At 31.0% G+C, this 16,032-nt stretch overlaps 3 protein-coding genes across 4 annotated transcripts in view; 1 reads left to right on the top strand and 2 right to left on the bottom strand.

Annotated features, from left to right (window-relative positions):
- LOC117231166 (RYamide receptor-like) overlaps positions 1–11,098 on the top strand; it is a 48,089-nt gene extending 36,991 nt beyond the window's left edge. For both annotated transcript variants that reach the window (XM_033489316.1, XM_033489317.1), the window contains exons 5-7: positions 8,557–8,625; positions 9,171–9,414; positions 9,910–11,098. In XM_033489316.1, the coding sequence (XP_033345207.1) occupies positions 8,557–8,625; positions 9,171–9,414; positions 9,910–10,109 (513 nt within the window). In that variant the 3' untranslated portion in view covers positions 10,110–11,098. The remainder of the gene's footprint in view (positions 1–8,556; positions 8,626–9,170; positions 9,415–9,909) is intronic.
- On the bottom strand, positions 1,039–4,343 carry LOC117231169 (pancreatic triacylglycerol lipase-like). Its single transcript, XM_033489321.1, has 8 exons — positions 4,262–4,343; positions 3,643–3,730; positions 3,336–3,381; positions 3,030–3,178; positions 2,705–2,947; positions 2,428–2,628; positions 1,584–1,716; positions 1,039–1,232 (listed from the first exon to the last, which is right to left on the bottom strand). The coding sequence occupies exons 2-8, from the start codon at positions 3,695–3,697 to the stop codon at positions 1,166–1,168; spliced, it is 894 nt and encodes a 297-aa protein (XP_033345212.1). The 5' UTR covers positions 3,698–3,730; positions 4,262–4,343; the 3' UTR covers positions 1,039–1,165.
- Positions 11,099–12,932: 1,834 nt separating the features above from the next.
- Positions 12,933–15,616, bottom strand: LOC117231168 (inositol polyphosphate 1-phosphatase). The gene is made up of 5 exons (XM_033489319.1): positions 15,369–15,616; positions 15,026–15,271; positions 14,584–14,854; positions 14,020–14,188; positions 12,933–13,947 (listed from the first exon to the last, which is right to left on the bottom strand). The coding sequence occupies exons 2-5, from the start codon at positions 15,236–15,238 to the stop codon at positions 13,503–13,505; spliced, it is 1,098 nt and encodes a 365-aa protein (XP_033345210.1). The 5' UTR covers positions 15,239–15,271; positions 15,369–15,616; the 3' UTR covers positions 12,933–13,502.
- Between the last annotated feature and the right edge of the window lie 416 nt (positions 15,617–16,032).

Below are 16,032 nucleotides of genomic sequence, written 5' to 3'. Positions count from 1 at the left end.
CCTTTGCAAAGTGTGTATTGTTATCAATGTACCGAAGACACGAACTTCATATCGATTCTTTCATATCAGAGAATTAATCGTTGAACTTAGTATAAATTACAAGTAACTGCGTAACGACAAAACTTGCAAGCTGATAGTTAGCCTATTTAACAAATTTTCAAAAACTATTTTTCGGAAAGAACTTTTCTCTTTATGTTCATAACATATTCCGCACGAAGGAAAAAATATAACAAGTTTTTTAAATAATTCTATGACGCAAATTTTCGAAGATAAGAGGCTACCTTTAAGGAAATATTACCATTTAGACGAATTTTTTTCAGCAATGGTAACAATGCTTCTCATTTTTCATGCCTATCGTCTTATCAATAGCCGAACATGATTAATTCTAGTAGAAGGTTACTTTTAATTCTTTTGCATTCGGTAACCAACTAATCAGCATGCACATTTTCCATCTTCCGCCTAGACTTTGCCCGAACTCTCGATCGAGTCCAAAAAGACAGAATCGCTTTGTCTTTCGAACAAAACATATCTCTGAATGTTTCACAAAGAATATAGAATCCCTTTCGAACAACACGCATCTCTGATTGTTTCGGAGAGAGATCAGAATCGCTTTATTTCATACCGAGAAGATCAAATTCGTTGATCACCGACGCTTATATTTTATTCAAGAACCACCTCGAGAAGCGAGCTTTTCGGGTTTCTGCTTCTTTTCTCGAACGGCCGAGCCACGAATATTTCGAAGCTTTGCGACGTAGTTTCTAGTTTTCATTTCATAGTTTCGCACGTTTTGTACGTTTTTCTGTGGATAGACCATCATCGTTTCGGGGCTATGAGGCTATAATCAGCCTATAATCAGCCTATAATCAGCCTATAATCAGCCTACAATCAGCCAGCCAATATCAATTCGGCGGGTGACAAGCGTAGCGCATCGAGTAAAAGTCACGAACACATGCATACGATAATGCTCATGTTAGGTAGGAGTTAAATACGAGACAAATATTATAATGAAAAATTTATTTTCAAATGGATATCATATATATTATATATTTACATATTTCCAAATATATTTTCCAGATTAATTAACTGTTTATTGGTTTCATAACGCACGAATAAAACGTATAACTTTCATTTAAATTAAATCGCCTCATATATGGAAACCTTTTAACTACACTCCTTTCATACCTAGACCGAAAGGACTCTCCGCATTTGTTGTCAAAGAATATACACCCCTCCTAAAAGAAGAAGAATAATTAATTAGAGAATAGAAAAAATAATACAAATGTAAGAAGGAACAGCCAAAGAGACTTGCTTCTCTTCTTCGTGATGAAATGATAATTTAAAAATTTGCACGTTAAAAGTTAACAATCTGATATTTTGAAAATGTGAGGCTTTAAAAAGCATAGAAATTTGAATGTTTGGTTGAATGTTTACACCAAAATAAAAGAAAATTTAAAGGTCTGGAAGTTTGAAGATTTAGGAGTGAAATGTTCGACTAACCTTCATCACTAGCTTAATAGATTAAAAATAGTAGAAAAAACAATCAAATAACGAATTAAAAATAAATTACAGAAAATGATACTAACGTATTATTTGGCGTAATAAAACCCATTGGCACGAGATCGCTGCTACAGTCCCCTTGACATTTACCAATGAAAGCCTTATGATTTTTAACTGATTCTGAATAGAATATGTAGGACCTCTGGTGACTGCAGAAATCTGTAATGCAATGAATGGGAAGAGTTGAATGTTGGTTACGGAAAGAAGAAGAAACCTTTCCTTTTATCTGTATATAAAATATCATTTTCTACTTTCTCTCGGTAAATAAACGTCCGAGAGCATTCTTAATGTAGATATTGTGTATAATCTTCGTGGGTTTCTCGAAAATACCTGCGAATACCTGAACATTTGCTGAGACAGAAATTCCGATAACGATCGTTAATTACTCGAAAGATATTAACGAAACTATTATATCGTATGTTTGGCTATTGTTGTATAACCTACTTTTATGAAAGAATGAACCAGAAATTTTGTATAAAAATTAATATCGAATATTAATCGTTTGATGTTTCGAATGTACAGTATTAAAAAGCACGTAATACAATACATAGTTTTCTGATCATAATGTTTTTTCTTAACTTGTATCACTTTGAATTTAAATTCGTTGAACATAGATCCTTCCAAATGTATTTTTCCTTTAATCTGCAAACAACTTCGAACTGAAATCTTGTTATCTTCGTAAGTCTGATCACTTTTTAATTCTGATGTGTAAACAATCGATGATCAACGGGTAGAATCTAATAATTAAACTATAGACCACGCTCTTTCGTGTATCTTTGCCTCAGGACGTATGCGAGTATTCGCGTATTATACTTGTCACTAAAATTGTCATTTTTTAAATAAAATATTTCAGAATAAAAAAATCCAAACCTGGTGCCGACAGAGGTATGTTGATTAAGGAGCAACCTGGTTGTGGCCTGTGACCACCGTTCGGATAGAAGTCCACGTGACCACTATTCAATGCTATTCCGTAAGCGCCCGCGTCAGTGTGGATAATATCTACAAAGTCAGCATCCTCAGAGGTCAATCGATGATTTATAATGTAGAATAAGGGACCGGCGGGATCCAAGCCTGTAAACAAAATAGAAATTTCTTACACTGTCCTATTAATCTCAAAACTTAATCTGCTTAGCTTCCTAAACGACACCTGTTATCCTGATAAGTCTAAAGTTTATGTTTTCTGGAAGAACTCCTGCTATCTGAGCACCCAGTGAATGTCCAATTACATGTAACGTTTTCGAATTCATACCAGAACTCGCTAAAATATTCAAAGCTCCGCCAACAGCTTTTGCGACTACCTCGATCATTGTCACGCCAATTACGTACGGGAGTCCAGCAATTTGTTGATAATCGACTGCAAGGACATTATCATTCGTGGCCTGTAAATACGCTGCAATAATTTGCAAAGGGAAATTAATTTTCCATTGAAATTTATCTTTTACGGTATCGCGAAATTTCAAATCCTAACATACTATTCGTTACAATAAGCACATCGTTGCTATTTATACTCTCTGTAAAGCCATGTATGAAGAATACCGTGTTCCTATTTCTTCGTAGATGCTTTCCCATTGTTACCAATTCAGTTCTATTTAATATATTTGCATCAAGATAAGAGCCATCCCTGAAATAAAAAAATCTTTTGAATTGAAAGTCAAGAAAAATAAACAAACGGGCAAATTACGGTAAATAAAGAAACGGTATTATATTTAAATAATAAATTATAATTATAAAATACACAAGTCGGAATTAATTGATTTTGCATGCACATAAATGATTACCTTTTGAATAAACGTATGAAAATTGTACTAACATTGTCATCAGCACCTGTGAAAAAACAACAAACAGTCACAAATGTGTATTGCTACTTTTATGAATAACGAATTTATAATTTATTCTACAGCTGTTCTCATTTAAAAAAGAAAATATGAAGATATTCACGTATGTACTCTTAATAATAAGATGAGAAATGTTTTCAACGATTGGAGATAATATTCTTAAAGTTAATAATGCAACGAAAAATTCTCTCCTTATTCTGAATATTGTCCCTCCATTTCTGACTTAAATTAAAATCCTTATAATACTCGCCTGCTATCAAAATGTTGAGTAAAACGAAGAAAATGTAAGAAGAAAGTTTCTTCATCGTGTAGAACGAATCCCCGGATGTTTTTGGCCGCTTATGAAGTTAAAAATTAATTTGAAAAAATTGAAATTATTTTGTTAGTAAGTCATACCATGTACGATCATGAGTTATATTCTATATGATCACTTGTACAAAACATGAAAAAATGAAATCTAACAATTTTTTAATCTTGCTCTTATATACTATATAGTTTTATACTATATACTAGATAGTTTGAGTGTTAACCCCTTAACCTACAACTTCGGGCATAGCCCGTAGTACGATGATCAGGCCAAATATAATATATAATATAATATATAATAGCTTGTTTACGTTTTCGGCCCAAAATTCTCGAACGTAAATCATAGGTTAAGGGATTAAGAAAACCCTTAATGCAGTGGAAGCGGCTTAAGACAAAACTTAAGGCTATAACAGAATTTATATGATATTAAAATGATGCTAACTTCTTTCGATATCAAATATATCGATTTTATTAATATTTTTTCGTATCTATGATAAAATCAAGAAGATATGTCTATCACGCAGAATTATGGTTTGACAGTTTGAATGGTTCCCCTCGCTTACCAGAAACGTCGATAATTCCTCCGCTTCAGAAACAAACTATGGCGATTTCAACAATTTTCCTCTTTATATACCTACACGTTATCTAAATTCATTAGTTTTGTTTCCACTATTGATAGTTGAAAAATGTTGCTCTTAACAATAACCAACGATACTTGCAATCACACCTATAATTAACAACAATTGTAGTTACGCATATAATTAACAAAAATTATGGTTGAGCAAATAATTAAAATTTTAAATGTCAAAAAAAAACAGAAAACAATAAATAAGTTATATACTGTCGTAAGTATTTGACAAAATCGCATGAAAAGAGATTGTATATTTATTGTTAAATTTATAAATGATCTACGAAAATTTATAGTCTTATATTTTTATGAATATGATTAAAAATAGAAAATCAAAACAGAAATTTGTCTTACCTGTACTCTACATTCGATACTTCATATTACTTTTCATTTAAATTAAACAATTTGTATTTTGAAAATTTCTTCATCTTTAAATATCGCATGACTGCGCTAATATCCACAGTCTGCTTATAAATATCAAGCTATCAAATAATGTAAGTTGAAAATTTATGACACGGAATCGCATAAAATGAATAGCATATCAAGCGACGTAAAGCTTATATGGTAGCGTTACAACGTTATAAAATTTCTAATACGAAATCTATCTTTATTATCTATCAAAAATTGCAGAATAAACAAGCGAGTCGTTTTAGTACAACATCTTTGAAAAACCCGTAAATTCGACGCAAAATGAAAATATCCTAGTTGACACACGATTTACAGGTCGACCGTTAAGAGTCGAAGAACGGGGATGAATTTATGGAAATTTTGCTGCGCTATGTTACAGCCTATACATCTCACCAGTAACAGTGTCAAGATGGAGAAATTACTATTCGAATCTTCCTTCGAATACCTAAAATTTCCTTTCCTTTAAAAATCAAATTGAATGTGAAATACGCTCGAAAGTTTGGACAACTATGTGGTAAAATAAAAATGTAGGATATCTACTGTTACATAATAAAAGCTTTTAAATTCCGAGCAAAATTAGTCACATCTTTCTAGAACTATTTAAATAAATTAAATTACAGTATTTTCTCTGTCGTGCAATGTAAATTCCTTTTCTGGAGTTAAAATTAAATCAGCTTAGATTTTCCGTTTCTGTTTCTTCTTTCTCATTGTCTTTCTTCGATGGCAGCCGCCTCTTCAGCATCGACTAACATATAGCGAGAATACATTTCGTGTGTTTCAAACATAGAGAGTCGTAATACTTCTTCCTATAAAATTCATGAATCGTGCTTTTCACTGAGGGAACGGTAGCAATGTTCTTTAGAGCCCCGGTAAACTCGGTTTATTGAAATCGTAGCGGATCTCGAGGTATCGTTTGGAAACAAGCGCACGAAGATCGATATGGAACAATTATTCCTTGAGTAGATTTTTTCCTCAAAAGGAAAAAGAAACTGTTCATCTAAGTTTCCTTCGTGAAATCGAATAACAAAGCGCATTGAAAGAAACCTCATTAGCTTACACGTAACACAGTCCAGTTTGTTAAACGCTGCGGCATTTGCAATGAAATATTCTAAACATAAATCTTTGTCTTGGAATGATGCCATATCTTTCAAGGGTAACATTTATGCAACTAGTTATTATGCTCGTTGTTTCGATTGTCAAATTTGCCTGTGAAATTTGCATCAAAACTATCTAAGCATTGCGCCATCGAATTCCATTCATCCGTAGAAGCACACTTTTTTCTAACTTTATCAAGATCTTTACAGACCATCGTAGAAACCTGGATACCTTTAATAAAATACAGTACTGCAAATTATAAATAACTTTTAAATCATCACCGCTGTTGTAGAAACAACATGTGCAGTAAAAAGTGTGATATTTCACAAATGGAGTACATAATGCTTTGTATCATACGCTTAACACGAATATTTCATACGTTTCAGTTATCTTGCTTGAGAAAGTCCTCAAGATCAATAAAATTCATTTCATTTCAAGAAGTTTCAATAAAACAAATACATAGAATCGAAAATACGATTCGCTGACTTGCAATATTAAATTAGATGAAATAAAATACAATTTTACCTGTATTAAACGAAACAGGAAGAAGATTTTCAATACAACTTAACAGAGGACTGTGATGATAAATCTGTAAAAGCAAACGAGTTGGGTAAATCTAAATACACTTACGTCACTAATCTTCTTACAAGAGTTTACTTTACTCAGATTTTTTTGTAGATTGTCACGTTAGAATATGAAAAGCGACGTGCAGGATTGCGCGAAATATCAGCAATAAACGCGATAACAGAAACGCTCGTATTTATCGAGAAAAGCAAAGACCTTATCTGAAAAGCGGGCAGCGAAGATTGGAATGTCAATGAGATAAACAGAAAAAGAACGAAGATGGAAATGAAGGACAGGAAAAATCAGAAAAATAGTACATTCCCAGCTTGACAACTGAAACATTTAAGATTTTCAGTATGTATTGTTGCTAAATTCTTTGACAAATTATTATGTTCTTCAACCCTGTTTTGGGTTATTTTTCAATGAATCATATTTTTCTATAGAATTTGTACTAAATACAATCTATAAGATTTCTTCTTGTTTGGGGACAATATAAAATTATCAGTGATAGAATTGATATTAGTTTGAAGTATGTTTACAATACGATTAACACTTACGTTTTTATTCATACGAAATACAGTAGCCAACAACGAATAATCAAATAACGATATTACCACTTAGTAACCAGAGATGTTCGAAAAATGATGATGCTTTTATAATGGGAAGATTATATACTTAGTTATATACGTAATTTAACTCGTGTCTAAACAGTAACTTATTACGTAACAGAACAAAAATATTGAATAAATATTATATTTGAATCAGGAAGTGAAAACCCGTTATTCTTGTCAGTTTACCTTATACGCTTATTTTCGTATTTATAAAGCTAAATGTACCGAAAAAAGAAATACCTATGGACATACTTATGGTGGTATATGTAGATATGAAAATGAAAAAAAAACGAAAAAAAAAGAGGCAAAAGTAAAAATATAGAACGGATCTTTCGAAAATCCAGAAACCATAATATACACCTGCCAAATTCATAAATATTTGTTATAAAAACACAACGACCAAAATTAAGTAAGAGTGCAAGATACATACTTATCAGCGAGATGAAGAAAATGCCTGCTTCTTAAGAATTTTATCTATAGAAATAAACAAGAGAAAAGAACATAATATCTCGTTTCATAATTCCGTTTCTAGGTGGAAAAATAGTGACAGCGATTTTGAACGTCTGTAACGTAGGAAAGAATCACATTATTGGAATTCGCTGGAAAATAGAAACTATATATATATATATATATCAGCTGACATTGAGTTTTATATGATACATACATATACTCGATGATACTAAAAAAAAGAACAACATAAAGTTCTCAGATTTTACGACTATACATACGAAAAAAAACATTTTTCATAACTTTGCGATTTGCAATATAGATGTACTAGAATAATAAACCTTTCTATAAAATAATTTGATTTCCTGTCAAATGGTAAATCTATAAATATTTTACTGATATAAAATTCTCTTCAGTTCTTGTCTTTTCCTTTCTCTTTTATTATTTCTTATTTCATTAAGTTTCTTAATCATCTATAAGGCTGGAAAATGAAGGTCCATTTTCAATTTCCAAAATAATTGGGCTGTAAAAGAAATCAAAATAAATTGAATCGTAATTCACAGTTGCGATCATGATAGAGAAAACGATGTTGTTTATAATAATGTATAACGCCATTTGTATTTACTGGCTACAGCACATAAATAAAATAAACCAGCACTGGACAGACCATGAAAATTAACGATACTTCTAACCTAAGAAAAAATAATTGTCGCGTGTGATTTACGAGTGTGTCCTGATTAAATTCTGGCTAGCTACGTGTTTCTCCCATAATTTAACTAATATATCCACTGCCTATTAACACAAAAAATATCATAAAATTCACAAAAAGACTACTGTGTAACAAGTGCGTTAACACTTCTATCTCTGTAAACCTTCTATTTTAATCGTTCCCTAAGTTCCTATCGTTTAATGAAATTTTTAAACGATATGTTTACCATAGATCTTTATAAAAAATATTTTTCTTAAATGAACGTCTATCGAAAAAAATAATAAATTTTATATTACTCAAGTACTATTTCGTTTCATACTCTTCGTTTGAGCAGAAACTTTTCTATTTTCTGTTATAAGAAAATAATCATAATTGTATATTTTACATTTGTTTTAGATGATTAAAATGATGGTAACGGTCGTAATAGTGTTCACTATTTGTTGGCTTCCACTCAATATATTAAACGTAAGTGATAAAGATCCAATAAACTTTAATAACTGAACCGGTAAATTTTTTTCTACAGCAGTATATACTGGAACTGCGTTTATATGAATTCCATTTATATGAAGTAGTACACGATTAACTGAACTTTTTAGCTCAGCTCTTATTATTATTTAAACTACTACCGAGCGTCGATCCACTTATATGAACGTCTAGCAGTAAGATGTAAATAGTAGAGGCACGTGTTACGTGACATACTCTCGCGCTCCGCAGTGGCTACAAATTTGTAACATTATTACATACTTAAGAGAAAATGTTCCGTGGATTCCTCTTATATGAACGTGAACCCCTCTTAATTGAACGACAAATCATAGGTAGCGGAGAGAAATATGTGGATTCCTGTTATATGAACGACTTGGTTATATGAACCAACTTATCCCCGACAGGTTCATATAAACGGAGTTTCTACTGTAGTAACGTGATATACACTATAGATTCATACTTAAGCGAGATAATTAAATTCTATTAAGAAAATATATTTAAGTAAAACGGTATTATCAAATTTTTAGCTACTAATGGATAATAACGAGACTCTGGAAAGTTGGGCTGGACTTCCGTTCGTATGGATGGTTCTCCATTGGCTAGCCATGTCACACTCCTGTTACAATCCAGTAATTTATTGCTGGATGAACGCGAGATTTCGAACTGGTTTCGTAACTGCGATCGGACATTTGCCTGGTGCACATCGAATGCTTCGTAGAGAGAGACAACGTGATAACTATAATGCTAGTACGATGGGCATTCCCTTAACAGGTGCATATCGTAATAATATCAAATTTTACAAAAGGTCGGATAGAATATTTCGAATAGTATAAATTTTATGGAAGTGTAACATTCAACTAACGACTTTATCTAAGTAAGATACATTTTTAATAAGTGCATTTAGTTAGTTTACGCTTTAAAGATTCGATGAAAATTTTAAATAATTCCTTAGCTGTCTTAATTAATATAAAACGTTAGGAATAAAATATTCTTTAGTATGTAATGTGTAAGTAATCAATATTAGGCTTCTAATATTCACGGTTCATTCCATATCAAGTTGACAATTTTTTAATGTTGACACCAGAGATTCCTTTCGATGTGAAATATAATGAATCCGATGTAAAATTAGGGAAAGTTTAAGTTATCATTTTACTAGTTTCGAGTTTATTTAAGAAATACGAAACTTCGAATTCTACGATTTTTGCCACTAATGTAGGGAGACCAATGTATTTAACTATACTAAAAATATGGTTTTTTGAATTGCAGGTATCAATGATTCGGGCCATTCCGTTTTGCGACGTATGAACACATGCACAACCTACATCAGTGTCCGCCGCAAAACAAACGGAAACCATACTGCACCCGTACGAAGCGCCAGCATCCGGAATGACTCGTTTCGACCAGTGAATCAACCACTACAACGACAACTCGTTTATCTTGAATCCCACACAGAAGAACAACTGTAAAAGGACTTTTTAATCAAATTACATGTGATTCCGTGTTAAATAAATAAATATAGAAATAGAAAGTACAATACAAGAATACTTAAATGATGCAAATGTTTATAAGGAAAGAAGTACGTAATATGTATAAGAAAATATTGGAAGAACTTCAACGAAAAAATTGAATAAGTTCTGCAGAGAAATTTGTGACTATAAATATAATGACGATTTGCGAGAAATCATAAAATGAGCGTAACGTGGGTTTGAGTGGATTTAAGAGAAGAATATTTTCAATTAAGATACTATCATAGGTTTTGTCCTTTTCGTACTTAATATTCGTAGACCAAAAAATATTCGGCCAATCATGTTGCTAGACCCGAATTCGATCGAACACTTGCCGGGCGGATGCTTTCCCAATTAAACTGCTCAGGCCAATACCTGGCGAATACTTTCTCCCCAATTCTTAAGAAGTCACGATGGTTGCCACCTATAATTCTAAGCTTTTTTATACAAAGTATGTAAAAGAAAAATAATATAGGTAGATGAGAGTTCTATACATATATATATTTATGTTTTATTTAGTTACAATATTTCGTCCCTTTTGCAACAAAATTAGGTTTGTTCGATTGATGAAATAATGATATATTAAAAATTGAATAAAATATTAAATAGAACTCGAAAACTAAAATACAATTTAACATATTTTGTCTATCTATCCGTGTAAATAGCAATATAACATTGATGAAGGTTCACTAATTTAGATTCAGAGTTGTACCATATTGTAAACAAAAACTGTTAAACAAAAAGAGATTTCTAACATATTACAAATATGTGAAACATTTTCTTCGTTTTTCCTTTTCTACTTCCTTAGAATTTTTTTTAAGCCTTTTAAATCTGTATACTATCTATGCGCTATTTTTATTTAAATATTGCACATTGTTACATTGCTTAAACATTAGTTCTTATTCTAGGTATGATTATATGTACATTTTTATATATGCTTATATACAACCAGTAGTATAAGAAAAAGGATATATACACATATATATATATAAACTATATAAAAATAAAGAAAAGAGATATTTGAGAAAAAAAACAAAAGTTATGTATATAATTTCAGTCTCTTAACTTCTAATCATTCTTTCATTTGTACCTCTGTTCCTTTATGTTGTTTCTTAAGAGATGGCTTGTTTATTAAGTTGTCAATGATCTTCAGTTCTTTAATTCTTGAACTCTTTAGCAGCTTGCTGGTGGAGTATAGTAATTTGAGTGTTAGAAATATTGCCATAATACAGATCTTGATAGTTGTGCTCGCAGTTGCAAGACTTGCAAGCTGTATCCTGAATCAGATCAAGTCTGAACAGGCTGAATGTCAAGTTCTCCTTGGCCTGCTCTTCCTCTGTCTACCCATATTATCATTCGTTTGGAGGCTTGCCAACAATCTGATCGAGAGACTGGAAGAAATTGGTTATTTGTACTTTCAACCGCTGCCTTCTATATTTCGTTATCTTCAATCCTCGTGTATGACGAGACATATATTTTTCATGTTTAAATTGTGTTGATTTATCGCAGCTTTAAGGGAGTAAATTTTTAGACTCTGTAAAATGTTCTGCGAATCTGCATAAATCAGATATAATTTGGTGAAGGCTGTGTTGATAAATCCTACGGCTAATTCGACCGCCGCGCATTCTACCATGAAGACTGAAGCTATTTTGAAGCATTTGTGGATAACTGAAAAGATTACCTTGATTTTCTATAATTGTAGGCTATTCCACTGCAGTTGTGCATTCTGCAATGTTGCAGATTACGGCCACAGTCGCTGGGCTTTCATACGGAGTACCATGAGAATTTCCAGACTTATTACGCAGCGCGATCTTGTGTCTGCAACCTACGATATTATTGGATTATGTCGGTAAATCCGTGCATATACGCTCGGTTAGTAAACTGCAGCGTGGCTGCGACGGCTTGCCTAAGAATCCCGCGAAAGAACAAAAGAAGTCGACTTGGAACGATGCTTTTTTTTAACAGAAAGAAGTTTTAATTTAAAGCGCAACGTGGTACGTTGATATCGCAACAATACAGCATAATTATAATTAAAACGAATATATTATAATCGTAATTGTAATGAAAAACGGGAATCTTCGTATATCTATTTACTTCGAAATAAATTGTGAAAAATTATGAAAAGTAAGAGTTACCCATAAAAAGTAGTTTTCAGCGTAGGATGGTGTTAAATGCAAAATCCTAACAAATACATTGAGACGTTAAGACAGCGGCCAATTTAAAAATCTTACAGTCCCCACAGGAGTTTCCAGACCTGTGTATACGACCGTCATGCATCTAAACACAAGATACATATAATTCCTGCATCCGCCGTAGCAAATTGCAGAGGGCGTGAAAATTTTCAAATCTTCTTTGAGTGTAAATTGCAAATTTGAAAAAAATTTTGATTCATTAGACACAATGTAATTGAAAAAAATACGTATTTCTTTAATAACTCGTGAAATTGAAAAATTCAAGCTATAGATCGTAATTTTTTTATTAATAATTACGTAACAGTGCCTATTATAAAAATTCATAACGAATTTTGACCGATTTGTGTGAAGTTAGTTACGGATAAATATATACTGAAACTATCGAAGCAAGTAAAATGCGTTTAAACGTTTAAAATATTGAAATTTCCGATAAACGCGAATGAGTATATGAATATTGTCATATTGTATACGTTGTATAAAATATGTACTATGAATTAATTTTTTAAGTGCGTTATACATATATTTAATCGTGAGTGCTTAGTGTTATATTTGAAGAAATATGTGAAAGCTGGAATATAACAACATAATAGAATGCAGGATAAAAAATCGTAAGTGAAACATAAACCATTTTTATTGTTTAGTTGTGATATTATATAACATTCTTTAACATTTTATATAATTTAACATTTATGATTTTAAATAACAACATTAGTCATATTTAAAAACGATAAATACTTAGTATGCAAAAAAATCAGATAGATTTAAAAATATTCCATATACTCGATGCAAATTCCAATTTCTAAAATTTTTGCTTAAAATTGTATTTATTAAATTTAAACTAAAATATATATTTGCATAAAATCAAAAACGGAACTTCTATTAGAGTTAGCCTACATACACACCATAGAGGCATGATTGATTTGTAGAAGTACTATTAAAAATTAAATTAAATTAAATTAATAATAAAATATATATCGAATACAATAAACATTTGTTACCGAATAATTAAAAAGTTAAAAAAATAAAATTAATATTAAATAAATAAAATTGCATTTAATAAATGCAGCATGAATTAAATCCTTTCTAAAGTACTTTCAAATATATATATGTAATACGTACCATTAGCACTCAATAAATAAAATAAGTACATAACATAATACCATTATTTGCATAAAATCGACTTTAATGTTTGCAAAGTTTCAAAGTTTCGGTACGCTATCAAACCATTGCTATTTGATAAATTGGTAGACATCGGTAAATATTTTACATCCATATAATCAGAATCAGGATTACTTATAAAACTTTGGAATTCAATAATACCACCATCTAAAGAACGTAGAAGAGCTTGTGGGCCACAAGTATCCCACTTGTATGTAGATCCTTTAGATAAAATATAAGCATCGACTTGTCCAAGGGCAACGCTTAATATTTTATAACCAGCCCCAGCTGCTTCCACTAAAGTGAAACCAGCGCCTAAGAGTTTAGATTTCACATTTTCATCCTCAACTCTACTCAGGACAATTATTTTTTTGTTGGTAGTTTCTTTCACTATAGAACATGTCCCAACATCTTTTTCCATAAATCCCCAGTAGCAATTGCCTTTCCATCTATGAAATGAAGTGTGAAACTCATTGACTATTGATATTGTACAAGTATAAATTAAATTTTGATCCATTTACCGTAAATCCGCATTTGTATAAAAAGGCTGATTAATTACTCCCACAATTGGTATGCCTGTGCTTTTCAAGAATACTCCAATCAAGACAGTGACACATCGTAAACCACTCATATGTACGCCAGTGACTTCATCTATCTTTTCACTCCCATTTATATAATCAGCAGTTGAATCTACAAAAGTTCCATGAATTGCCCCTCGGGCATGCTTTATTAAACTAAAAAAAAAAATAAAAAAAATAGAGGATTTAACATACTCATACAACATAACAGAATACCATTAGTATGTATTATAATAAAGTAGAATGAAAATATACATAACAAAAAATAGAATAAAAAGAGAAATATATAGTAGATACAGAAAAATATGCAAAATTTGAAGCTACTTTGGATAATACTAGTACTTAAAACAATAAAGAATAAATTATATGAAAATGAAGATATTTACCATATAAATTTCCCAGACATCGTTTTAATAAAAATAGCAGTATTAATATTATTTTATATCTGTTACATATATAGTAAATCTTTATTTTAGAGCATTTAAATTATACTGTTATGTTTCTTACCAATTGGATCTATCCATATACCAAGATCATAAATATCAATATCAAAATCAAAAGGTAGTTCTACTACCATTGGAATATCTAAGAATTGGACATCCTTATGAACTTCAGCGGCTAATAATTCAGCAGTTGCAATATCACTACCCATCACTTTGGCTAATAGTTTAGTGGTTTCTTCAACAGTCGGACATACTTCAACCACTATAGATTCACCCATGGCATTGCTGAATGTATTAGTTTCCTCTCCTTGCACTACCTTAGCCAGTTCTGGAAACTAATTTTCTATAAATAACCTTTGTTTTATATTCTTCTTTTTGGGAAGATATATCTAATATAATATATTGATATAGTTGTTCTGAACCAATTATACATATGTTTTCAGTCATCGTTTATATGTGGGTGTTTATGAACAAAACAATGAACTAAATATATACTAGCAATTTACCTCTAATCCTATGTCATGTTTGATCGTTTCTTGAATAAGAACATCTGCTAAGGTTTTGAAATCTTGGAAGAAGCGTGGATTCTTTTCTTCCTCTGATTTTTCTTGTACAAGTAATTTAAATAGAGCGTCATTATGCCTGCAAGCTCTTGCAATATTTGCTGCTTTTTCTGAAGCTTTCAGAAGAATAGACAACAATCTGCTTCCGTCTTTCATTGCAACAGTTAATGATTTTCCAAATTTTAATAACTATAAAATTAATGATTTGTTAAAAAGTTGAATTTTTAAATAAGCACTAAGTATTAAAAATTTATAGACAATATTTTTCAAAACATGAAATACATACGTTTTCTTGCACCGAATCTGTTAAAGAATCGTTTGGCGGGAACCCGTGCAAATTCTATTATATAATCGCAGATTATTGATACAGCAGATGTAGCATGAAAACGTAACAAGTAATATAAATGCGTTTGCAATTCAAGCTCAGAATATCTGAATATTAAAATAGTCATTCATGCATTATAATTTCAATGACGCAAGCGGAAATTTCCATTTTTATCCTAATCAACTCAGTACAGTCTCATCAAAATAAGATAGTTAAAGATATAATTAAACGTGTTTAATAAAAATGATTATATGACAATTATTATATGATGATAGATAAATTTGTCACCATATTATTTGATTAAATTTTTAACTAATGTTAAATCGATATTTCTAAAATATTTGGTTATCTTATTGCTTATAATCATTCGAGCAATTAAAGAAATAGATATAAAACAATAATGTACAATTCAATAAAAATACAAAATTAAGAAATTTGTTTACATTGGTGTTTATTTCCAAATAGAAAGTGTCACTCTTACACATTGAATTTTTATTTCATGTGCATACATAACATACAATGATTCAAACAATGTATATAACCTTTCCTAAGCATGAAATGCACTAATATAATTAGCTTGTGAAACAATAACATTGACAGTGCATTTGTAATTACTCAATTATTT

The sequence above is a fragment of the Bombus vosnesenskii genome, unplaced genomic scaffold (assembly GCF_011952255.1).
Source record: "Bombus vosnesenskii isolate JDL3184/JDL3185 unplaced genomic scaffold, Bvos_JDL3184-5_v1.1 scf7180000013272, whole genome shotgun sequence".
Taxonomy (NCBI): Eukaryota; Metazoa; Arthropoda; class Insecta; order Hymenoptera; family Apidae; genus Bombus; species Bombus vosnesenskii.
This window is presented reverse-complemented; position numbering and strand designations above follow the sequence as displayed.